Raw genomic sequence first — 26,654 nt, 5'->3', positions numbered from 1 at the left:
ATATTCCACTATGATTGCATCAGCAGGAAAGCGATAATTTGTTGCCTTCCGTTTTAACACAAACACACCATCGACTAATAAAGTTAAATACTTTAATTACTTGGCACGTAGAGCAACATGAAGCAAGAAATGGAAAATCACTGACACAGCTCCGCGACAAAATATTGTTCTAGTATAGTAACAGTACAACTAAATTGACCTAACGCAAAGTTAAGTAAAGTAATATCTTTGTATCTCTCTTCCTTCTGTCCCTATCTCGCCCTATTTATCGTGTTGATTCTAATTTTATTAGCGTTATCTACAGTTCGAATAGCATTATTAATAAGTGACGATGTACTAAAGCAGCATAATTAACGTTAATAAGGTAGGTGTCCCTGATATGGCCATGCTAAGGTTTGAGAATTTTTCTAGCCGCCATTTTGAAAAAAAGTGTAAACCACTTTTTTCTTACTCGTTCTCAGTCTAATGGACTTTCTTAAAACAATTTTCTTTGCCCATAAAAATAGCTTTAATTGTCCAAAAAGTCCCAAATTCCAAAAGTCTACCTACTGGCCATATCAGGAAGACGTGCACATGATATGGCCACCCTTGTTCCATGTTCTACAAATCGTGATTGTTTTCAGTTTGATAGCGCAGTTGTGCTAAAATTAAATAATTTTGGTGTAAAATGAATAAATATGACACTCAATAATCTTTTTTATAATTCAAAAGTGTAGTCAAAACAGGTTTTTCCATCAAAAATTAAGTTGTTTTTCTTAAAATACAAAATTTTTGTGTAATCCCAGCTATAAGGCATGTAAATTTGTTAGGTGAAAAAATAAAAGTGAAATGAACTTGATATGGCCATGGTGCATTTGATATGGCCATATCAAGAGCAGGTAAGCTTTCACGAAAATCGTTTGATTATGAACAACTCGTAAAAGATACGCCATCAACGACAACACCAATCAACAGAACATTAAAAACTGAATGGAGTACGATGGTTTTCATGAGTAAGTATTTGAAAAACATGCATCAAACAAAGGAGACTTACCAGAGAAAAATAAGAAGAGGTCACATGAAAACCGCAAAACAGGCAACTGACCCCATATTGCTCAACCTGACTGGATGGAAAACGATCAAGTGACATACCAGGATGCCCTTTCACTGGATGCTGCTGCAATTTAGCAGATTTTTTGGTTAACTAACTCACAATAGCGGGGTGGCCATATCAGGAACATGGCCATAATAGGAGCACCCACCTTATATGGAAGAAGAATCTTACGTCCAAACTTTTAATGTATTACTAAATTAAAGAAATTTTAAAACTTCGACAAAAACTGATATCCAAGAATTTTTACTCATAGCCTTTTCATCAGTCCAAATTACTTTTAAGTTTTAACTTCATATATTCAATTTCACATTAAATATATTCGTACATCACAATTTTCAACGTTTCTTTCAGATTCATATGAAAATAATTTACAGCTTCATTTCAATTTTAAAGAACCAAAATTATAACACAAAACACTGATTTTGAGCTATAAAATAAAGAACCGAGAAATAAGAAGAAATCAATCAATTTATTGTTATTTGTGCATATATAAAATAACATAATTAATTTTATTATTATACATCACAAAATAAATTGGAAAAGGCATCGAAATTATTTTAATGTGCCGATAAAAATTTACTGGATTTACTTAAGCAGAAAAGAGTTTAAGGTCAAAATTACGAAAAAAAAAAACTATGACCATATGAATAAAGAAGAAATCGGTAAACTGATCTTTCTTATATAAAATGACTGCAATGAAAAAAACCCATCGCGAAGAAAGCCTCAAATTAAACGACGATATCTCAAGTTAATGTCTTACGCGCTTTCTTTAAATTGCCGACCGAATTTTGATCACTATAATAACTATAATAATTACAGTGCCTTATGCAGGTTGAATAAAAACGATTATATACAGTAGTACAATCATTAAAAATACTATGCCACGTTATGTGTTTTACGCGCTTTCCAGAAGTCAAATACACAAACGTAAATTCTGCGAAATCATGTGAGGTCTGTCCTACCTTGACCGCCACGCTCCTCGCGGTCCAATGAAGAACTGCTTCAGATGGCGCCACTTGCGACGCACCAACAACTCTTGATTTCGTTGTTGGTTCACCAAGTTGCTGTACCGCGCGCTGTCTTCGGTCTGTCGGAGTCGAAATGGACCCATAATCTGGGACTGAAACAGAAAAAATACAACTGAAGCAATTGGCAGTGTGGATAGCTGATAGATCATTGCTTAATGTCTGCATTTGGCACAGAAGTTCAAGTCGATGAGGTGTCGACAAAGGAGCAATAGTAGAGTTGGATTAACAATAATCAGCTAATTCGAACACAAAATTTATAGAGTATTTTATGAGGTTAAGGTTACTAAAAAACAGTGACATAAATAAATTTAAAAGTATAGAGTTAATTCTATGGTCAGTAAAGGAAGCACGATTACGTTTCAAAAACAGGCATTACAATAAATTAATACATTTAACTTCAAATTGATAGAAGATGGAATATCCTGCTTACTAGAAGAAAATACATAACACAAAATACATCATTCAACCACCTTTGTGGAATTATTAAAAGGTTCTGAAGAATAGAACAAGATAAGAACGATATCACAGCTTTATAAGTTGGTGTATCTTCCTTGTAAAATCTATATGGGTAATGAAAAATATAGAAGTGTAGTCCTCAGGTTGCGAAGACAGTTACCAGACATAAAGTCCAGGATTATAATGTCCATACGTCAAAATGTCCATGGAATAATGTCCACGTTGAAAATGTCCATGTTAAATCGTCCAGAGTTAAAATGTCCATAGTTCTATAATGCCCACTTCACTCTAATTTTCAGAGTCATAATGTCCATAGCTCTATAACGTACACTATATCCATTGTTCAAGGTAGTTATAGTAATCTGTGTAAAAAAATGTCAAGTACAGAACTAACCAGAATTGAAATTTTTGAAGATGAAACGAAATCGTCAGTTAGTGCCATCACAGAAGGGTAAGCCACTTCTTTTATTTTCGTGGGTACCTGTACCAACATCATGACTTTAATAGAGAGAGGACAAAAATATATTGGCGATGCAGGGAAAGGAAAATTTGTAATGCTGCAATGATAACTATCAGCAACCTGGATAACATTCGGGTTTTGCGGGATGGCACAGATAAGTATTTACATTGTGCCGATGAAGCAGGTATAGAAGTAAAGCCCATCTTCAACCGTGTTGAGACAAAGCACGAGCGTTGGCTGTACATCATCCATCCATTTGGAGATTTATACACTGCCTAAAGCGCGAAGGAAATGAAATTTGGAGACAAATATTGCAAGAAAGAGGGGGGTATATACAAATTAAAGAGCCGGTGAATAAAACGTATTTGACGAATCAAAGACAAATTCTCCAGATTGTAAGAAACTACAACAGGTACAAAGAAAATGGAGAAATTCTCATATAGCTACCTTAAAAGTATTGGTTACCATCTTAAAAGTGGGGCTCCGGTTCCCGATGATTAATAATTTATTTGTACGAGTTATGGAATAAAATTTTGTTGTGTTCTATTCAAGCAGAATTTTCCTTTGAACTTGGACATTATGGACGTTTGACACTATGGACATTTTCACCTTAAGAAAGTTTTATCATATAGGCTTTCTGTCGTATGGACATTTAGTACATGGATATTTTCACCGTATAGACATTTTGACAATATGGACATTTGACCTTATAGAAGTTTTATCATATGGACGTTCTGTAGTATGGACTATATACGGTGGAAGCGCGAAGACAAAATTCCACAAATCCATTGAGGATATTAGAAGAGACAAAAAATGATTCACGATATAAGTGAAGGAATAGAGGAATAGAGATATAAACGCCTGGATCATATACAATACAGGGAGAACAAGAGACTTTCAAAGAAACTACGTCATGTAAAACCTAAACGAAGAAGAAATAATGTACTACGACGGCCAGATGAAAGTTGCAAGTGTCAATTTGGAAGTGCAACAAGCTGAAGCTCAAAACATGAAGAAGAGAGGAAAAGAAAAACGAATTACTGGATATAACATGCCACACAAACACTTTCACAGGGATAGTATTCCGATTATTTTTTAAGAAGTTATGAACATAATAAATCCAAAAACTTCAAACATTGAACAATCTTAAAACTCAATATTGATAATGATACTATAACGGGATTTACATTTCTTTCTCCGCATGAAATTTTGGATATTTAAGCTAACATCCTTTTAAACCATCGCTGGTGTTTATTCGACCTTAAATTCCTTCACTTTGTCATAGAAACGAGTTCTCTGTACAACATTATCTTATCATAATTACAATAAGTCTCAGGCTGTGGATACAGCAACTGGTTATGGACTAGAACGTCTAGGGTTCGATCCCGGGTGGTGATGAGATTTTCTCGTTGCCAAAGATTCCCAGGGCCCGGGTTCACTCAGTCTCCTATCAAACTGAGAACCGGGTATTTTCGGAGCGTGGTGCCGCCCACGCCATCTCATTCTAGTGCCGAAATCAAAAAAGAAAGTAGCTCTACGTTCATGCTCCCCAAACGCCTTCTGGGTGTGTATGGGGGGAAACCTTTACCTTTACAATAAGATCCATTTAAGAATTAAAATAAACATGTAACGAAACTGTCATTATCGTATAAAAATAATATTTCTGTGGTTAGTGAGACATAATGGTGTCATCAAGCACCATTCTGTGAAATAGGGTGTAATTGTCAAGGGTGAATCAGCAATGAGTCAGGAGATAATTAAGTAGGTGGTTATTTTGGGCTACATTTGGTTCGAAGGCGAGATATGGAATTTCAAAGATAACTAAATTCATCCAATAAGGTAAAGTATACGCAAAGTGGCCTAACAAGTGTGAGAATATTATTTCTCCAAGTAGCTGTATGTTTGGTGGCTCCCATCTCAATTTCTAGACTATATTGCTTTGCTTTCTTTCGTGTTTCAGCCCATGTCTTTCAAGCCAAGACAAATAGTACCTACACTTTGGAGAGAGAGATGTAGTGAATTTTCTTCCGAGACCCTTCGTATTATTGTCTGTATACATCTGAAGTCTGATTAGAGTAAATAATAATATGTTACCGGTACTAGTCAGCGATGTATGCAATTATGAACGTCAAGTTACAGCGGCAACTTCTCTGACAGATCCGTTAAGCGTGGAATCTATACAGCAAGGCGAATCAACATTCATTACTATGTTATTTTCTTCTCATTAAGCCTTTGATATCTTTATTTTGTAACTGCACACATAAGCATCATTAAACACAAAGTAAGTGAGTTATCTCGATGTCTTACGGCCACTATATCTGTTCTAGAACATTAAATGACATTATATCCGAATTTAAAACTATCGCACAATTACAATAAATAAGTATGCACACCAAAATGCCATATGAGGGTAATATGATCGAGATCCACCGCAGTGGAGTAACGGTTAGCATGCCTGACCGTGTAAGAAGCGGGCCCGGGTTCAAATCCTGGTTGGGATAAGTTACCTGGTTGGGTTTCTTCTAGGGTCTTCCCTCAACCAATTGAAGTAGAATTGCTGGGTAACTTTTCGCGTTGGGCCTCGGACTCATTTCGCTATCATTAATTCATATATCATCATCCATACCACAGCTCGGGTTAAGTTCACGGTGCGGCGTGCTGTACTTTTACAAATATGAAAATAAAATTTGGAGCTTCCTTATTGTAATCTTATAAGTTTCCCTTACAACACACTGCGCATGTGCAGTAAACAAAAGCTTCTCTATATAGGGTAAAGGTTGGTAATATTGTGACACTAATAATATTATGATAGTTCTTTTTGAGAATTTTTTACAATTTTACTGAGCGAGAGGAATATCGATTTTTTGCGTCAATGTATTAAGGGATGATCGTGGACATGTTTCTGCACAAAACTTGTTCTTCTCTCGCTCAGTAAAATTGTAAAAATTTCTCAAAAAGTACTATCATAATATCACAATATTACCAACCTTCACCTTATGCTACTTGTGGACAGTCGTGCGAAACAGTTTCCTACAAACAGGTGGACTCCCATCAAGACTCACTTCAAATTTTAATTCCGTATCTGTACAAAAGCGCGGCTGTTCGGATACCCAATCATTCACAGAATAGGGGTGATAAACACAATAAGCCTCAGGCTGCAGTGTCAGCCTTTGGATTCCTCCTCCGTACAATATAAAAAATATGATCAAGTCATAAAAGAACCTGAGAAGGGAGAACGACTGTGTGTTTTATCACTCACACTCTTCATTCTCATAATAGAATAAGTCATTTAGGTTACAAATTTAAAAAAAAGAGGTGTTCAGTGGGATTTAGCAGTTCGCCTCGAGAACTTTGGCTTTACCGATGACATCTGCCCTCTTACTCGGCAATTGCAAGGCATGAGAAAATAGCTATTAGCTCTCAAGATAGAAGATAAAAGAAATCGGGTTAAAAATAATCTCCATAAATGTGTAAGAAATCGACTATTCATGGACAATTAATCCCCGATTATAAGCTGAGAATGTCCAATGTAGATAAATATGGCGGAGAGAAGCATGCTTCAAAAATAGCATCTAAACACCCACAGAAACTTTGTACCTTTTGGAGACGTAGGCAGATATCGAGGAAAACAAAGTTTCAAATCTGAAAGATAAAAGTCTCAATTACTCAATATTTATAATCGTTTAGAAATGCTTCCTAAAACAGTTGCCGTCCCTAACATGGCCACATACGATAAGGTTTGAGGAAAAGTAAGGCAACATAAAATTCTTATAAAATGCAGAATTAAGAAATAGGCTATAGGTATCTCACAGCAGATTCTCAAAAGAAAATTAAGTTTGGATAAGACACATGCTGAGGAAACCTTATGGGACAACGAATAAAACAACATTAATTGTTACGGTTTCACGTATAGTTCCTGGGGTTCCTGGCGAGCATTCGTGCGCTAAGCCATGGGTCGATACCCGGCCCTGGAACAATTTTTTCTTGAAATTATTCAAAACTGCTTTAAAGGGACCTACTACCTGAAAGCATGATTTGCATAAAACAACATTAAATTGGAATCCCTAAGGTTGCCCAATGATAAGGAACAACAATGTTATTTTTTTGTTTAGTGTATATTATGGGTTTCGTACACGCAGAATTTGTTTCTGCACCGTTTCTTCATTATAGTGATTCGTGTATTTACAGACAATTGCTCAACACTTGTAAATAAGCCAAAGTACCTCTCATATTGTCATCCCTAAAGCATGTCTTTAATAAACAAATTAATCAGCTAGATATTTACAATTTCCTTCAAACTTGATTTTCTCACAATAGGACAAGAGAGGATTATGAGTTCCACGCATCGTACCAGAGAACTCATTACTGTTATGCACAATAGCCAATCCAGCAGCTTACTGAGCCAAGATGCCGCTAGATGGGAGCACGAGTTCAGTTCTGTGCAACGAGCAACTCTAGCTCGTTGGTTCTGTGCCTCTCTGGTGATAGAAGAAACAAGTAGGTATAGCCTACACACGGAATTGAACACAATACCGAACGACAAAGCAAAATTTCCCTTTGTGATCATAAAATATCATGAAAACGTAATCTTGAAATATTCTTAAACAACATCCATTGCAACTTTCATTTCAACATTCTTCAATTACTACAAAAAATATATATAAATTGATACCAAATGTATACTTATTCCATATCAATTTTAAGCGACAATATCTCAAGCATCACACTGGTTTTATGAGATTTAATTTCGTAATTTGGTACTTCGAGTGAATGAACTTCGAAAATGTCATGACTGTTAATCCGAAATTTCTTCTATTTTACCATTACAATAACCAATATCACAGTTTTCTAAAACTAGTCATTCGTTCATCCTTAATTTCACATTGCTGTAAGGTAATTGCACCAACAATCTGGAGAAAATCAAATAGGCCACCGGCGTAGCTCAGGCGGTAACGCGTTGCCTGCAGATCCGGAGTTGCGCCGGTCGTGGGTTCGATTATCGCTTGCGCTGATTACCTGGTTGGGTTTTTCCCCTAACATTTTCCCCAACTGTAAGGCAAACATTAAGTACTCTATGACGAATCCTCGGCCTCATCTCGCCAAATACCATCTCCCTATTACCAACTTCATCGACGCCAAATAACCCAGTAGTTCATACAGCGTCGTTAAATAACCAAGTAAAAAAAAAAGCAAATAATATTTCACTTTCTTAAAGGGAGAAGATAAAGTGACTGAGAAAATTGACTATGTGTTATAAAATTAAATCAATCCACTACAATTTTCATTTCAGGATAAAGTGTATTCAAAATAACTGTTTAAGACAGTCTGAAAATAAACGTATGTATGCAGCAAAATATTAGGTACAGCTTAATTTAAATCAATATTACATCAGGGCTGACAAGTTAGTATATGAAAGATATAATTATTACTGACTCCTATGAAAAATAAAATATTCTGAAGATACGTGACAATTTATTAATCGATCACAACAATTTTCGCTAAGGAGGTAAAATAATTCTCCCTCAATTATCTTGTAAATTCTTCACAGCAAATATAATTCTTTGGTCGCACAGTTAACATCCGCGAATCAACTGTCTCACAAAATTCGGGATAAAAACAAGACAAAAAAATGCCCAATTCCAAAAGTGACAAAAACGTCGACTTCCTTGGTAATATTTCCGTATAGGAATTCTGCATTACCATATGATGAGGGATGGGTGGAGCGGAGAAAAATGATATGCGTAAATAATCACTTAATCATTTAAGACGGCGCTCATTCCGTCGGATCCCGGCCACTTAGTCATTCGTAATGAGTGCACCTCTGCAGATAATGTTTTGGACATTGTACCACTGTCACACATCTGTGACACAGTGCGTGAGGGTTGGCCACTAAAGGGAAACTAAGAGATGGAATTTAAACTGAGATGATTCAATCTGGCATCGGAACTGGAATCCGGTGTGGCTTAGTGGATAAGGCGTCAACACGTAGAGCTGAAAACCCGGGTTCGAGTCCCGGTGCCGGTGAGAATTTTTCTCCGCTCCACCCATCCCTCGTCTTGTTTTCTTGTTAATGCCTAACAGTACAGAAATATCGGAACCGCCATTACTTTATAAAATTTGAATTGCGTTTTTCTCTTGTTTTACTTAAATTCCTTCTGATTGTTCCACATTCGTATATAACTAAATTTATTTATTTTGTCATTAAAATTTTTATCATTTCCGAAGTAGACATATGACATCTTAGATCTAGTTGAAACTATAAACCTGCTCTATTATTCATCCTTCAATTATTATCATACTTGCTCTGGTTGTATCTAGTCATTCAAAGGCCAAAATGTGTATATTTTTTCTGCGGAAATTTTCATATTACATTCTTTGCTTATGTTGTTCAATTTAAAAATACCTCTTTTTAATCTTTCCTCAGTTATTATTATACGACAGTCAGCGAATGATAGATAATTCAGAGGAGTAATATTGAAAGTAAACATATTGTGAACTAAACTCATATCCCAATTGAATCAGGAAATTCAGAAACCCCATATGTCGACTTAAAAAAAAATCGAGATTACAGATGTATACGCATCGTTATAAACAGAAAGCACACATGTGCCCATTCCCAGTTTCTTTATTCACATGAAACCAAAGGCGCTGTTAGGTGTAAAAAATGTATTTAAGTACCAGAGGAACATACATTTTGTACTAGCTGATCTATCTTTAATACACTCACAACCTACAACTTTTGCATACCAAGAGAGTAACCCTATAATGCGGAAGTAAATTGTAGATCTACAGAAATTCAAATCGTACCTTCCAGACGAGATGATATTTTTAGTAGGTTATTTTACGACGCTTTATCAACATCTTAGGTTATGAGATGAAGGTGATAATGCCGGTGAAATGAGGCCGGGGTCCAGCACCGAAAGTTACCCAGCATTTGCTCATACTGGGTTGAGGAAAAACCCCGTAAAAAACCTCAACCAGATAACTTGCCCCAACCGAACACGGGCCAACTGGTTTCGCGATCAGACGCGCTAGCCGTTACTCCACTGGTGTGGACAAGATGATATAAATATGTTCTATTCTAACATATACAATTGGCCTGTATGTGCCAAAGATCCAGAAGGTTGACTGTTACAACATTGTAATTATTGTATAAAACATTATGCTCCAGTAAATTTGAAAAGTGTTTTAATTGAGCCTAAGAATTTCAGAAAACCCACATGTACATTAAATATATTTATTTTCTTCGTTACTATTTGACCCAGAGTATCAGGTTTTTGTGTGTTTACTTCTACTTACCCATCATAAGTATATACAAAAAAATAAATATTCTAAACCTAACACAATAATATAGTACAGTTTTTTGTTTCTCCTGAAAAATTTGGTTTAGTGTACATGTAGGGTTTTTTAAATTCCTGATTCAATTTTGCATGAGGTCGACAATATACAGGTTAAAAAGTGACGGTGACAGAAAATATACTTATTTAAGACCAGAGTTTACTGTCACAAAAATATAATAAATTAAATGGGTGTATTAAAAGACATTTTGGGAAAGGCACGAGAAAAGAAATTAAACTAAGAATACATAATATTACTTCAAAACAAGCCCTAAAATTCGCAAGTGAAACTTGGGTTTTAAGAGCTAAGGATAAATCAAGAACAGAAGCTGCACATATGAGGTTCCTGAGATCAACACTGGCAGTTACCCGAAGAGATAGACAACGTAATAAAGATATTAGAAACCAACTACAACAGGAGAATATGGTGGAAGAGATACAAAGATATCAGAAGAATGAGTCCTTCAAGACTTCCACGGCAAGCTTTTTTTACAGACCATTTGGAGGCCGAGACGTTGGAAGACCGGTGAGAAGATGGAGTAACCAATTTGACTGAAAACACTTAATTAGCCTCGAAACAGGTCGTAAAGGCCTAAACAGTGTTTAGGAGGAGGAGGAGGAGGAGGAGGAGGAGGAGGAGGAGGAGGAGGAGGAGGAGAAGTTTACGGTCGCTGTTTGGATTTCTTTTTGTGTATTTGTTGATATTGTCATTTTGTTTTCTATATATAGGCTAAGTTATATATTCGTACTGCTTTTACTAAATGTTGCGGGATTCCTATCTTAAGCATAGTATTCCAAAGTGTATTTCTATTCACGTTGTCAAAGGACTTCTCAAACTCCACAAATGCAACATAAATTCAAGTTAAATTCTAAGATTTTATCCAGAATAAAAGGAAGCTTGAGAGTTATATCTCCCCGCCTCCAATCCACCCTAATAACGTACGGAGTAACTCACCTTAAACTTGTTCCTCCTTTCATAATCCAATAATTTACTTGTTTTCTAACCAAAACTTGTAATTGCTTCAATTAGAAATAATGTGTGGAAAGAACTTCACAAGGAACGTATAATTACACGAGAATAGTCGTGATCTTTCTCTTACCTCCGGGCAGAACTTGTTACAGTACGTAACCTAAGCTATTTTCCCTTCGGCATTAAACACTATAAATCATATCGTTTTAATAAAAGATATGTAGGCTACTAAAATCTGTCTGAACTTCGCTAAAACAAAAGAATATAATTACTCTGTTTTTCTTGAACTACAAGAGAACAAGCAAAAAGAATTCAGTAATTCAGTAATGCCGCACCACAGTGTGCGAACCCAGTAATTAAAACGACGCAGGGAGGTGCAGAACAGCGGTAAGTGGAACTAACTACTTAATTGCGCTTTCATTTCAATGCAGTTCCTCCACGCTGCATATCAGAGTCAGTCGTCTCACAAGAACAAATCTGGGTTCATAAAGATGTTTCTTCTCATTTCGAAAGTTATATGGGTGTCCATGTCTTTCTTGCTGCCTCAAAAATTGGGTCCATCAACGGAACCTGCGCCGAAAGAAATATACAGTCATCAAAATGTTGCTAATTAAACGTGTTCGTAAGTGGGCGCGCTCCTCCAGCCTCAACCCTCTTTCACGCATCCTGTTTCGATTTTCTATTCTCCATCATTGTTTCACATTTTTCAGCCTACTTCCCCAATTTTAGATAAAAATTATACTGTGTTATCACCATGTAGGTGCATGTGGTCGCCTGGCCGAATTACACGAAAACCGCTTTGAAGGTCACGGCAGGGTCAGCTGCCGGAGTTTCGCATTGCCCTCCATCAGCTACCGCAGAACGTCCGTAAGACGGAGGCGACCGATGACAACATCACTGTAGGCTTCTGAGCAATTACATTTCTTTGGAACAGAGAAGAGTGTATAGATAATCACTGATGACTTTGATGACGGTAATACTGGAAGAAAACTAGTCACTTTGGCCACCAAATTTAGCAAGTTCACGTTATTTTCATTGTTTCTGTTCGGCGTCGAAACAGCAGACTCTTTTGTCATCTTTCGACGCTGACGACAGTCCTGCATTGTACGCCGATGTACGTTACACCATTATTATTATTATTATTATTATTATTATTATTATTATTATTATTATTATTAGGGGGCGGATGCTGATGAAAAGTCATCTTCATATTTTTCACATTAGTAAAAATTAATTTCTTATATTTCATTGTTTGCATTTTTTTACATTTTTGAACTAATAGGTCATTTTTATTCATTTTTTCGACATTTTTTGGTCATTTTTAATATCTTGAAGAACTTTTAGATCATTTTGAATACAATTTTATTTCCTTCTTTACATAATAGTCTTATCAAATCTTTTTCTAAGCAAACAGATGAGTAGTAGACCCTACTAGTAATTACCTACTGAATAAGTGAACAACAGTGAAGTTTGAGTTTTATAGTTTGGAACAGACTCTAAAGTCCATCCCTCATTCCACTGAAGGCTTCACCTCACACAACAGAAGTAATATAAAATGCTTGACAACAGCTTAGTTTAAGTGAGGGCTTTGACCGCTCGAAGATGTCCTTAGAATTTATGTATGTTTGGAAGGGGGAACATTCACCGTTTCCTGGATAATAGGACGTTATGTCTCCAATATGATTCGGAAGGGATGTACTCCCATTAGACAGTATTTTTAACACAAAGATTGCAAGAATTCATGCTGCGCCCACAATTTGTTTTGTCATTTACCTCCCCATCTGGATGGTCTGGTAACAAGAGTGAAAACGGAAAGAGGAGACGGAGAATGAAGGCACTGACATGGACCATTCCTGATTGAAACACATTGTAAACCATCATTAAAATATTATAGTTTTCCCTTAAAACTTTCATTTAGTTGCATGCTCTTTTCCATTATCTTAGTCAAATTCCAGGAAGTTACTCCTCTCTCCGACATTTGCAGGGCAGTCATGGAAACAAGGTGACTAATTTCTAAGAAGTTGTGGTGCGAATACGGTGAATAATATTTTAATGTCATTTTCTTTTAATTTCACGTCATTTTTTCATTATTTTAAGGGAATTTTAATGATCATTTTAAGTATACTTTTAGGTCATCAACATCCGCCCCCTAATTATTATTATTATTATTATTATTATTATTATTATATATTTCTAACCAAAAATATGGATTACAAAACAAATTTAATTTGTGCAGATTTTAAAGTATTAACTAGCTATTGAAGAAATTTATAAACATAGTTTACTAACTTACTACCACAGAAATCAAATAAAACATAAATCTAATCGACATGAATATCATACTCGAAGACAAAAGTCTACTTTCCCATTAATTTAGCCTAAATTCAAACAAGTGCAGCACTTAAACATGATGCTAGTTTCGACCAAGACTTTATAATACAATTACAAACCATTTTCCAAATTTGAAACATTTTAAAATTGAACCTTTTAAAAAAGAAATTTATAAAATTATTCATGATATATAATATTAACAAATGTGTTTATTTTTTACCTTTTTAGGCTATTTCTGTAGACTATATTCATGTTTTTATTGAATGTTACTGGTTTCTATCCGATTGTCAATTCGGGGCAGAAGAAGATATCAGATGATAGACGACATTAAGATCTATGGATCATATGAGGAGACGAAGACTGCACGCATTGTATTCTTCACCTGACATAATTAGGAACATTAAATCCAAACGTTTGAGATGAGCAGGGCAGGGCATGTAGCACGTATGGGCGAATCCAGAAATGCATATAGAGTGTTAGTTGGGAGGCCGGAGGGAAAAAGACCTTTGGGGAGGCCGAGACGTAGATGGGAAGATAATATTAAAATGGATTTTAGGGAGGTGGGATATGATGGTAGAGACTAGATTAATCTTGCTCAGGATAGGGACCAATGGCGGGCTTATGTGATGGCGGCAATGAACCTCCGGGTTCCTTAAAAGCCAGTAAGCAAGTATGAGGAGACAAAGAGGAAAGCAGAAAATAGAAAAGACTGGTGAATGCTGGGTTTGCAGTGAAAGACTTGCCCTTGGGCTGAACACTATGAGTGAATGAATATTGTTGAATTGGTGACTTATCAATTCCTGTTTGAGAAAAGAAATTATTTTATTTCTACAGGCTCGCACTGAACTTAATACAGTATCATAAAATTGTGAACGGAATTTTTCAGCGGATTTTCGTATCCGTAATGGTTTAAGAATTGTTTCCATATATTTTTAGTTATTTCCAGAGGCCTGTAGCATATTATGAAGATAGTTCTTCAGCTATGGATACAAAGAAATCGTCCTGGTGGTCTAGAGGTTACCTAACAAATCGTTGGATACGAGGTTCGCGAGTTCAAACCCAGCCAAGGGCGATAAAATTATCAGCACAGCTTCCTCCGCAAGAAACCTAAAGCTGCAGGATCCTGCCATACGTAAAAAAAACTCTATTCCTCATAGAGCGCTCCAGGCAAAATATTCCTGCAATTTCTCGCTTCCGTTGAACTTCGACCACGAATAAACTCCGGAATTGAAAGCATCGTCAAATAAAATACTACTACAAATAAATAATACAGAACTTCCAAGGTAATTAATATTGAGTTTGCAGAAGTTTCACATGAAAGAAAAAAATTCAAATTCTGTAAATAATTTTGACAATTTGACAAATACCTTTCGAAAAGGTTAAATTGACATTAAAATAAAACATAAAAAAAACTGTCACTATGAAAACTGAATGTTCACATCTCAATCGAGTCACTGTAGACTACCATTAACTCTCCACTCCATCTTACCCGGCTGAGGCAGTAATGTTTCGGTCGGATACGAGTACACAGGATAGTAAGCATTGCTCAGTGACGGATTGTATAAGGCAGGTATCATACCTTTTACTAACCTTGGGCTCTCGCTGGTCGCCTAAAATTCACCACTGATGCAAAATGCCTTTAGTAAAATAAAAACATAAGACTTCTAAACAAAATACGAATGCCTACATAAAATGAAAAATACATAATAAGTAATGCCAAAAGAGCTTTTGTGAAAGTCTGTTTCCATCATTAGAAGTTCCCTACAATGAAAGCGGAAAGGAATATTGCGATTATTCAAATTAACTAGCAATTAAAATGCACAGACTCTAGAATGACTGTCTCGCCTCATAAAATAGCTTCGTGTAGGCCTATAAATTATGCTTAACGATGAGATGCCTGACAGCTAAGATAATCCTTGTTAATTACAAAAGATTTTTTCTAATCTTCAATGTACTTTCTTTAGGCCTTTGTATCAGTCGTTATCTTCAGGAATATATTAAACTGACAGCACTTTCAAATAGGTCATAAATACAGGGTGAGTCAAGTATGTTTGAAAAACGCGTGAGCGTGCTCCTGGATCAAACATAAGAACAATTCCTTATATGACAATTTGAGAGAAAATATTTATTAGAGTAATAGTGACTTTTGTTTTCATAAGTATCTGATCATATCGTTGTGTTGTTTCTGTTTTGATTTTGTACTAGTGTTTGTTTACAAACACTCAGTGACAAGACAGTAGTACTACATTGTTTTTGTTTTGATTGGACGCGGTGGTCCAGTGCCTTGGCCACCCAGATCACCTGACCTCACCCCATTAGATTTTTACCTTTGGGGACACTTGAAGACTGTCGTCTATGCAACACCAGTGAATGATGCAGAGGAGCTATTGCAACGTATTCAAAATGCATGCCAATTGATCTGTGGTGACAACATGGTGTTTGGGCGAACTCGCCAGTCGTGTGTACGTCGTGCTCAGGCATGTGGGAACAATGGAGGGGGACACATTGAGCACTTTTTGTAAACGTTAAATGACAAGTTTCCAAACATGACTTGTGACACAACAAAAAAGAAGAAAAACAAAGTATGACCATTTCTCCAATAAATAAGCATTTTCCGACCAATTTTCATATAAGGAATTGTTCTTATTTTTGATCCAGGAGCACGCTCAAGCGTTTTCCAAACATACTTATGACTCACCCTATATATGAAGGCAATATAGGACAACGTAAATCAAATTGTGTTTATTCAACTGTGCGAAAACAGGTCTGAACCTCACAAATGATACCAAAAAGCATCACTTATAAGGCAACTAGGCCTGGAGAGAATCGGGTAGGGTGGCTAGTTTCTTTCCCACTTCATTTCATACATTGTCGATTAGCTACATGTTACACCAATCAGACTTCAGATGCATACAAACAATTGTTCTTCCTCTGGCACACATCGTCAAGTCCATACGCCTACATACGGAAAATGCGTGGTGTAAAACACGCATCCTTTCTGTTTCTAGTGAAAGTGGTGAAAGACGAAAAAACAAATTCGCTATTTGTATTTACATGTGCAGTAACAATTTCCTGCAAGTATGTACGACCAACTCTGGAACTTGTACGAGCTAACTTCAGTTTGAAGGTAATGTCGTGATGAAATGCGAATGACTAAGAAAGGAGACTCGCAAACATTCCAGGAAGAAACAATCGCTTTACGCTCTGGCGGGTGTACCTGTATAATTAATGTTATTTATCACCGATCTGGCAGCGAAGCACACGAGACTGCTCATCGAGGGTTACGAATGACGGGCCGCTAGTTCATTCACACAAGACCATGCAACTTGGCGTGCGCTTTACATATATCGCTACAGGGAAATGCGGAAACTCATGGCTTCCTTACTGCAGAGCACAGGACATACGTGTAGGCAAAGTGATAACGCATGTGGTAAACTCGAATTTGGTTCACGACGAGGGTAACAGAGATCAATCCCAATAAACACAATAATATATTCCTTACATTACATTTATTCTGTGTTAAATGAAGGAAAGGTCTTGTGTTATTCTTACCAAACAAAGAAAGAATAAACTGAACAACTGTTGCATAGTTGATTTTCGAGTTCATTTTTTTCCTGGTTATTATATGCTTATTTAAGTTGTGTTAACTCTCGCTAAGTGGTTTTATATTTTATTTTATCCGTCTTAGTATTTATTTTATTATTTCTAAATATTTTTGTTTTATTACTAATATTATTATTATTATTATTATTATTATTATTATTATTAATGAATTAATTCGTATTACTATCTTTGTATCTCCGTCACGGTTATTCTATTATTATTATTATTATTATTATTATTATTATTATTATTACTATTATTTCTATCATCAACATTATTATTGATCTCTGTAAAATTTATGTAGACTACTGGACTGTACCCGAGCACGAGCATATACTCATTTCGGGTATCTATTCATATGAATTCATTTCAAATGCAAATTGTGAATAAATTTGAAAATTGAAAATTTGAAATATCATGAAAGATGTTCCAAAAGATTATTCTTATTATCATTATTATTATTATTATTATTATTATCATTATTATTATTATTATTTGAGGTGCAAGCAGTGGTGACGATGGTAAAGAATTAGGAAGAAATAACTTAATAATAGCAATAGCGTAAAATATTTTGTTAGAGTCTCTGTCAGCTTTAAATTCCAACGTTGACTAGCAAAGACGGAAATCGAAACCTCTGGCACAGAGCGCGGATACATATACCATTCATCTTTCGATCGGGAAGCGGCAACTTTGGCTATCGGCGGACGCGTTCACCATCGCAGGGTACGGAGGCAGAGCATTGTCTGAGATTGGACGAATCATAACCTCTTCAGTCCTGTTGTAGAGTATACTCTACATAATTTTCTTTTAATTTTTTGCAGTGTCTTGGATACTTTTGAAAATTTGGAAAAATTAAATTTGATAGGAATGAAGAGTATCACTTTTGCAACATTTCTATACCAGAATTATAAATTAGAATTTAAAATTTGGGGACACCAAGAGTCAAAATTGCCCCAAAATTGTATTTTCTGTAAAGACTTGATTTGGGATTTTTTGAACCCCAGAATGATTATGTGACCGATTTTTTTTTTTTTTTTTTTTTTTTTTTTTTTTTTTTTTTCAACAGGCTTAGTGCCTGTTCCGTCTTCACATTTTATTCAGTTCCACCTCTTCCTAAGACGTCCGACATATCTTTTGCCTTTAGGTTGGTATTGTTGTATCAGTGCTGGAATTCTTTCATTATCCATTCGAGACAGGTGTTCTTTACACTTTTCTTTATAATCTTCAACTTTTTCGTTTATGTTGTATATATTTAATTCTTTACGGATATCCTCATTTCTTATCAAATCCCTTCTTGTACATCCCTTTACCCTGCGAAGAAACCTCATCTCTGCAGCCTGTAATTTACTTTAATCTCGTTCTTTAATTATCCATGATTCGCTTCCATATGCCAACACGGGTACTGCCATAGTTTTATAGAACTTTAGTTTTGTTTCTTTTCTAGTTTTATTTTTTAGTGTTATATTTATTGTTCCGCATATCCACTGGAATTTGCTTATTTTGTTGTCAATATCTCTATCTACATCATAAGTTATATTACAACCTAAATAATCAAAATGAGATACTTGTTCTATGGGCTTATTATCAACTATTATTTTTGTACGAATTGGAAATTTACCACTGTGGGCCATTACTTTAGTTTTATGAGTTGATATGCTCAAATCATAGTTTTCTTTTCCTAGTAGGTGTAGTTTGTGAATGGCATATTGCAATTTTTCTTCAATGTATTGTATTAATGTTACACCAATTTTTTTTATATAAATTCGGAACTGAAGAAGATAAATTATTGTTGTTTAGTCAACTGTCCGAAGACAGGTCCGAACGTCACAACTGATGCCAAGAAGACACCTCTTATGAGGCAATTAGGCCAGGAGATAATGGGGTAAGGTGGCCAGTTCCTTTCCCTCTCCATTGTATAAATCGCCGATTAGCTACATATTACACTAATCAGACTTCAGGTTAGCACACGATGATAGTAAATGAAATACAGATCTAATATTGTAAACAAATCAAGCAGCCCAACATGATACAGAAGGATTTAAAAAGTTACTAAAGTAAGAAAACAACCCAACAATTCTATCTATAACAAAACTGCCTTATTACTTTTGCTACCTATTATATTGCACCAGCATCTGGTGATGCGGCCGGCCCACCCCTGAAGCTTTCGGTTGTTTCCGCAGTAGTTTTACTTTTCTTCCGTGTAACCCACATCAGCATTTAGCCAAACTAATTGGACTGCTCGTGAAAGTCAAGGTCACGCGCGCTGCGGCATCCGTCGTGTTTCACTCTCGTGCAAAGCCACTCAGTTTCACATGAAAAAAACAAACAATTACCGTCTTCGGATAGATTCCCCAGCCCAAAAGTTCAGGGAGTGCAAGCCCTCGGGCTGGAACCGGCACTAAAGTACCGACGAACACAGTGAAAGTGTCTCCAAATACAAATTTATTACAAGGAATTCCGACGTTGAATTAGGATAAACAGTATACAGCTTTCGACATGCCATAACATTGTGTCGAAAGTCAAAAGCTGTTTTCGAACTATGAAGTCAAGTTGTGAGGGTAACACGATTATACAGAGTGAAATAAACAATATAATTTAAATTCAACATACTTTCTCTTCGCATATATTACTTCTTTTACGTGTTGTAAAACTATAAAATTAAGTCACATATTCATTTTGTATGAGATCTCGCCCACTTCATTGAATATTATACGGCTACTATGAAGTAGCCAATATGTATTATTACTATTTAATACGAGAAAAATTCGTACCGGCACCGGGAACCGAACCCAGGACCTCTCAGCTCTGCGCGCTGAGCGCTCTTTCCAACTGAGCTATGCCGGGACACGATCCACGGCGCCGGCCGAACCCCTCTCGTAATGGGTTCGATTCCCGATGCCGGTACGAATTTTTCTTGTATTAATTAGTAATAATACATATTGGAGGGAAAAAGACCTTTAGGGAGGCCGAGACGTAGATGGGAGGATGGTGTCCCGGCATAGCTCAGTTGGAAAGAGCGCTCAGCGCGCAGAGCTGAGAGGTCCTGGGTTCGATTCCCGGTGCCGGTATGAAATTTTCTCGTATTAAATAGTATAAAAATAAGGACAATAAACTGTCTGAAGAATTTTAGACACATTTACAAGAATACAGCAATTACAAAAAAAAAAAAAAAAAAAGGTCAAGGAATAAAGGGATAACTCCACTTTTGGTAATTTTTGGAGAGAGCGATTTTAAACATAATAAAACGTAATAACATTGTAGCCTATATGTGTATTTTCTTTTAATTAATTGTTTCCTTTCACATTGTTACAAATGCTTCTCAAACTGATAAGTGAATCAAGAAAGCTTATGTTTCATGGTTTCTATTAGCTAAAAAAGTTTTTTTGTGTGTGTGGAAAATGGATTTATCCCCTTCATTAGCCTTACCCTACAAATATAAGTTTATAATATTAGAAACCAACTCCAACCCGCAGACACAGTAGTCACTAAGGTAGTATAAAATTTCGATTAAAGATTCATAGAGGTCAATATTTTGGTAATGAAATGTGTTGCAGCTACATTATAAAACATAGTACAGAAGAACTGAAATTCATGCGTACATAAAGACGAATATCAATTAACAGGTTATGATATTAATGAAGGAAGGACTGAGGAGAGGAGAGGAGAGGAGAGGAGAGGAGAGGAGAGGAGAGGAGAGGAGAGGAGAGGAGAGGAGAGGAGAGGAGAGGAGAGGAGAGGAGAGGAGAGGAGAGGAGAGGAGAGGAGAGGAGAGGAGAGAGGAGAGGAGAGATTTATTCATATTTTCCTCGCAACTGCAGAGGTTATATCAGCGTCCCGGAATTTTGTCCCGCAGGAGTTCTTTTACATGCCAGTAAATCTACTAACATGAGCTGTCGCATTTAAGCACACTTAATTATTATTCGATTATTTAACAGACAAACCAAACTACATAATACTCGTAGACAAGAAGTTACCAGAAGAACAATTCGAATTTAGAAAAGCCAAGTCAACTTTATATGCTACATGTAACTAAATAGACAACAACCAGTAAGTACTCAAAATACGCCAAGGGGAAAGCGTATGCAGTTTTCGTTCTATTACATGAAGGCTTTTGACCTGAAGAAACTGGAAATGTCGAACGTACGAGACAACTAGGTACCTAACACAAATAATTGGCAGTAACCTCCAAGTGAACAAAATAAGGGTTAACAACTTGATAATATCAAAAGCCAGAATATAAACGAACGGTGTCCTGCAGGGTGTTCCCACGAGTCCCTCGACATTCAGTATAACAGTAGACAAAGTTAAAAATATGGAGGCTGCAGAGGTGCACTCATGCAACTCTCTACATGTCCAACGGATTACCAAGACATACAATCTGCCTTCAACACATTAACAGATTGGGCAGAAGAAAATAGGAATAAAATCATGTTGAGAAAAGACGGTAAAGTATCAGGTCAAGACTGTGTGTCCTTCGGCAATCACTTACTGCAATTACAGAATCACTACAAATGTATGGGGGTCACCTTCCAATCAACAGCAACATGCTTCAGTATGCATGTAAAAGAGAAGTCCACAGCTGCAATCAAATCTGTAAATGACATCAGTCACAATCACAAACTATCGCTAAACACTACAAAAAGACTATTCACAGCAAAAATTGTCCCCATCCTAGTCTATCAAATCAAATCAAACTCCGGTATCTCCTCATGAGGAGCATAGGGCATTCACAAAGTGCCTCCATCGGACCCTATTTGTAGCCAACTTCTTCACTTCGCTCCATGTTTTCCCCTCCCTAGCAATTTCCTCCAAAACTGTTCTCTTCCATGTATTTTTTGGCCTTCCTCTTGTTCTACTACCCTGGGGGTTCCAATCCAAATTCATTCTTTCTACTGCTCGATTTTCTTTCCTAATTTGTGTGCCCTATCCAATTCCACTTTCGTCTTTTGATTTCTATTGTGATTTCTTTCTGATTTGTTATCTTCCATAGTTCTGAGTTTGTGATTATATCTGGCCATCTAATTTTTTTAATTCTTCGTAAACATCTATTAACAAATGTTTGCAGTTTATTTTGTATAATTTTACTTGTTTTCCATGTCTCACAACCATATAATAAGACTGATTTCACATTACTGTTAAAGATTTTAATGTTTGTAGGTATAGATATAATATAAGATTTCCATATTGGGTACAACTGGACAAATGCACTATTTGCATTTTTATTCTGTTCTTTACATCCTCAAAGGCTCCACCATCCTTGTCAATTATACTACCAAAATATTTAAATTCTTGAACAGTATCAATGTTATTATTATTATTATTATTATTATTATTATTATTATTATTATTATTATTATTATTATTATTTATTATTATAACTTTATCTGTCCTTTTACTATTTAATCTCCTTTCTTTAGTTTTCTTTACGTTTATTTTCATATGAGCCCCTTATCCTAGTCTATAGCACAGGAATTATACGGAGTCATCTTAAGAAAAAGGGATTAGAACAACTGAAAAAAAAAAAATAAAAGCCAGCTTCCTAAAAAGAGACCTCCGTCTATCGAAGTTAATATCCTCCAGACTAGAGTAGAAGCTTGCACGGGAATTCTTTTTAACAGAGGAACTGAGACTGACGCACCAACTATCGTCAACTAACAGCTTTACCAACAACTTCTGCCAGAAAGAATAAGAAAAAGAAACGAGATCAAAATCGATTTCTACGGCACGGAAGCGACAATAAATCGTAGCTGTGCAAACCACGATCAAACACAACGACTTGTGCTCACAACAAACGCCGTACATGGTTTTCACAACAAAACGTTTATATAGAAATGAGGATATGGAGAAGAATGGAACGTGTGAAGTGGGCAGACGGTATAAGAAATGAAGCTGTGTTGGTAAGAGTGGTTGAAGAAGGAATGATGCTGAAACTGATCAGGAAAAGGAAAAGGAATTTTATTGGTTGGGTCACTGACTGAGAACAAAATGCCTAATGAAGGATCTACTGGAAGGAATGGTGAACGGGGGAAGATATCAGATGTAGACGACATTAAGATATATGGATCATATGAGACAAAGAGAAAGGCAGAAAATAATCAAGATTAGATAAAGGTGGGTATGCAGTGAAAGACCTGCCCCTGGCCAGAACACTGAATGACTGAATGAATGAATGAATGAATGAATGAATTAATTAATGGATCTGCCCTTGGGCAGAACAATGAATGAATGAACGAATAAATGAATGAATGAATGAATGAATGAATTAATGAATGGATCTGCCCTTGGGCAGAACATTAAATGAATGAATGAATGAATGAATGAATGAATGAATGAATGAATGAATTATTTTTAGTTGGTTATTTAACGATACTGTATCAACTACAAGGTTATTTAGCGTCGATGAGACTAGTGATAGCGAGATGATATTCGGCGAGATGAGGCCGAGGATTCGCCATAGATTACCTGGCATTCACCTTACGGTTGGGGAAAATCTCGGAAAAAACCCAACCAGGTAATCAACCCAAGCGGGGATCGAACCCGGGGACCGGCAGGCAAGAGCTTAACCGACTGAGCCACGCCGGTGTGGCTGGGATGGATGAATGAATGAATTAATTAAGCAGGTTTTCATCAAGCGGCAGAACACTACATGTGTGTACTATACGGCAGAAAATCTTAATACCACATAGAACTCTGTGTAAAAAGGACAAGGAGTTTAACTGCATACAGCAGACAAGACTCATACAGTCATTATATGTACATTTATGCGCATTTCCTCTTTATTATTTTTTAACTTTTAGGTTATAAAACTCTGCCTCAGACGTAATCAGCAAAAAAACTCTCTACCGCCTGAGCTACGCCGGTGGTTGAAAAAACCTGTTCTGCAGCAGATTTTGTCTAAAATAAATCACACAGAATTTGTCCAATACAATATTTGATCAACAATTGTTCAAAAATCTTAAACAGGCCGCAGATATTTTCAAATCGTTTTCTTAGGAGTTTGTTCTATTGCGCTTTTAGATGATCTCGGTTCTCGTGTTTCATCTCAACAACAAACTTTCCAAATGCTACAGGACTGGATATCATGCGGGTCATGGTCGCATGTTTGCATATGCAAATACTTCCGACGCCCTTCTTCATCAAGCCACAGCGCCTCCTCAAAGCCACTCTCTACGACGCCTCTCTTCTATACCAAGGTGTTAGGCATGCATCTCGTAATGGTGTTACAGGAACATTCAACCTCAATGAGATCTAATAATATATGTGACAGAAAGAGAAAATCATTGCAGACCGAGGCACTCAGATAATTCAATCTCGCCTATCTCCCCGAAATCGCTTTCTGTCCTATAAATTTTCATGCTCGGGTTTGAGTTAATTATACCTACAGGATTCACAAATTTAAAGTCAAGAGTTCAAGAAAATATTACGTAACTCTGACAACAAAATGAGAGTTCAATTCAGAGTAAATTTATTATTTCACACAATTAATGCACTTTACTCAGACCAAACAAAATAATAATAATAATAATAATAATAATAATAATAATAATAATAATAATAATAATAATGACCTTCACTCATTCTTCATCATATGGTAACGCAGAATTCCTGCACGGAAATACCATATGAGCTATTCCATATGAAATCGATCAGTAAAAAACCTCGCATTTTTTTATACTCTAATTTTTTCCCTATTTACACAAGGTGCTGAGGAGAGTGCATTTTCAAAACTATACTATCGAAAGTCAAACGGTTTTCGCATTATTGAGCGACAAATTTAGCGTATTTTATAAAAACAAGCCTCTTTCAGCGCTCAGTACTCTGGAACCATTTACTGCAGAACATTGAACGAGAGCTTATTTTGAAGCTGACATTTGGTAGGTTATGTTAAGAAATAATCCTTATTTTTATTGTACACAGAGAGACAAATAATCTGATTTTACTTGCTTTTAGGCTTTTTGGCCATTTGTAAACATGTAAAAAAATATTAAGAAAAAACCTTGCATTATTAAGAGGGATTCGGTATTGTTTGCTTAGTGGTACGGCAATAAGTTTCGAGGGTATTAAATACATTATTTTCACACGCCTAGACTTGAACGGCGCAGTACCGCACGCACTGGCCGAAAGCTGAAGATAAGCGAGCGTTGGGAGTCATTTTACTCCTGTGTTTATGAAAATCTGTGATAAAGCTAGCACAGCCATGACTGCTAGATGACACATCACGTGTTTGTCTCCTGGCCTTGCTTGTCTCAGCTACCTCCCGTCTCACAGTCACCTGCATAGTTCACGCGCGTACTATTTATTTCCTTTATTTGATATTTTCAGTACTTTCTTATCAACATACCATCAGTAAAAATATGTGTTTATTTGTACTTTCAAAGAGGAATCTAACTATACATTTTTAAAATATTTTTTCCTAGCCAAGGGCGTCTTAATGAGGAAAAATCTAAATTTCTCCATTTCCATAAAAAGTAAGAAAATCTGTTTATATGTCAATATAAACTTCAATTTCTCAGCATCAAAATAAACCATGATTTTGAGCATTGGGTGAAAGGGTTTCGGAGCTATAACAGTTTAAAGTTGCTAATTTTATGAAAATACGATAAATTTAAATATTTTTAATTTAAACATTATGAAGTTCTGATGCCTCAAACTTTGCACAAAGCATTGTATCACAGTTCTCTACGTACAAAAAAAGTTTCATTGTATTTAGAAATTGTAAGGTCAATTTTCTCTATATTTCGGTCGATTTGAGATGGAATAGCCCATATGATAATGCAGAATTCCTGCTCGGAAATACCATATGTATTTCGGTACATCACAATAATATGATATGCGTAAATAATCACTTAGTGATTTAAGACGACGATCATTCCGTCGGATCCCGGCCGCTTAGTCACTCGTAATGAGTGCACCTCTGCACATTGTGCCATTGTCATCTCCATTTGTGACACAGTGCATGAGAGTTGGCCACTAAAGGGAAACTAAGAGGTGGAACTTAAACTGAGAGGATTCAATCCGCATCGGAACTGGAATCCGGTGGATAAAGCGTCAGCACGTAGAGCTGAAAACCCGGGTTCGAGTCCCGGTGCCGGAGAGAATTTTTCTCCGCTCTACCCATCCTTCATAAAACCTCCGAAAGATGGCATTGAGTTCGATGCTAGCTGGCTACACCGACTACACTTTAGAAACTACCAAACGGAACGTTTGCGGACATGGACTCCTATCTGAAAATTGTATATATATATATCGATCACTTCTATCATCCCCATAAGTTCCTAATAAAGCACAGAATCACCCGGTATCATTAATGAATGTCAGCCTCTGTTCGTTGTGGGAAACGACAAATTAAAAAAACAATACTAGAGGGAAGACTATG

General features: G+C 36.2%; 1 protein-coding gene across 2 annotated transcripts in view; it reads right to left on the bottom strand.

The window, feature by feature from the left end:
• The window catches only part of LOC138709386 (neurobeachin-like protein 1), a 686,489-nt gene that overhangs the window by 425,236 nt on the left and 234,599 nt on the right, over positions 1-26,654 (bottom strand). For both annotated transcript variants that reach the window (XM_069840124.1, XM_069840125.1), the window contains one exon: positions 2,056-2,213. In XM_069840124.1, the coding sequence (XP_069696225.1) occupies positions 2,056-2,213 (158 nt within the window). The remainder of the gene's footprint in view (positions 1-2,055; positions 2,214-26,654) is intronic.

Source organism: Periplaneta americana, chromosome 11, assembly GCF_040183065.1.
Source record: "Periplaneta americana isolate PAMFEO1 chromosome 11, P.americana_PAMFEO1_priV1, whole genome shotgun sequence".
Classification (NCBI taxonomy): domain Eukaryota; kingdom Metazoa; phylum Arthropoda; class Insecta; order Blattodea; family Blattidae; genus Periplaneta; species Periplaneta americana.
The sequence above is the reverse complement of the archived record's forward strand: the minus strand, read 5'-3'. Positions and strand labels throughout refer to the sequence as shown.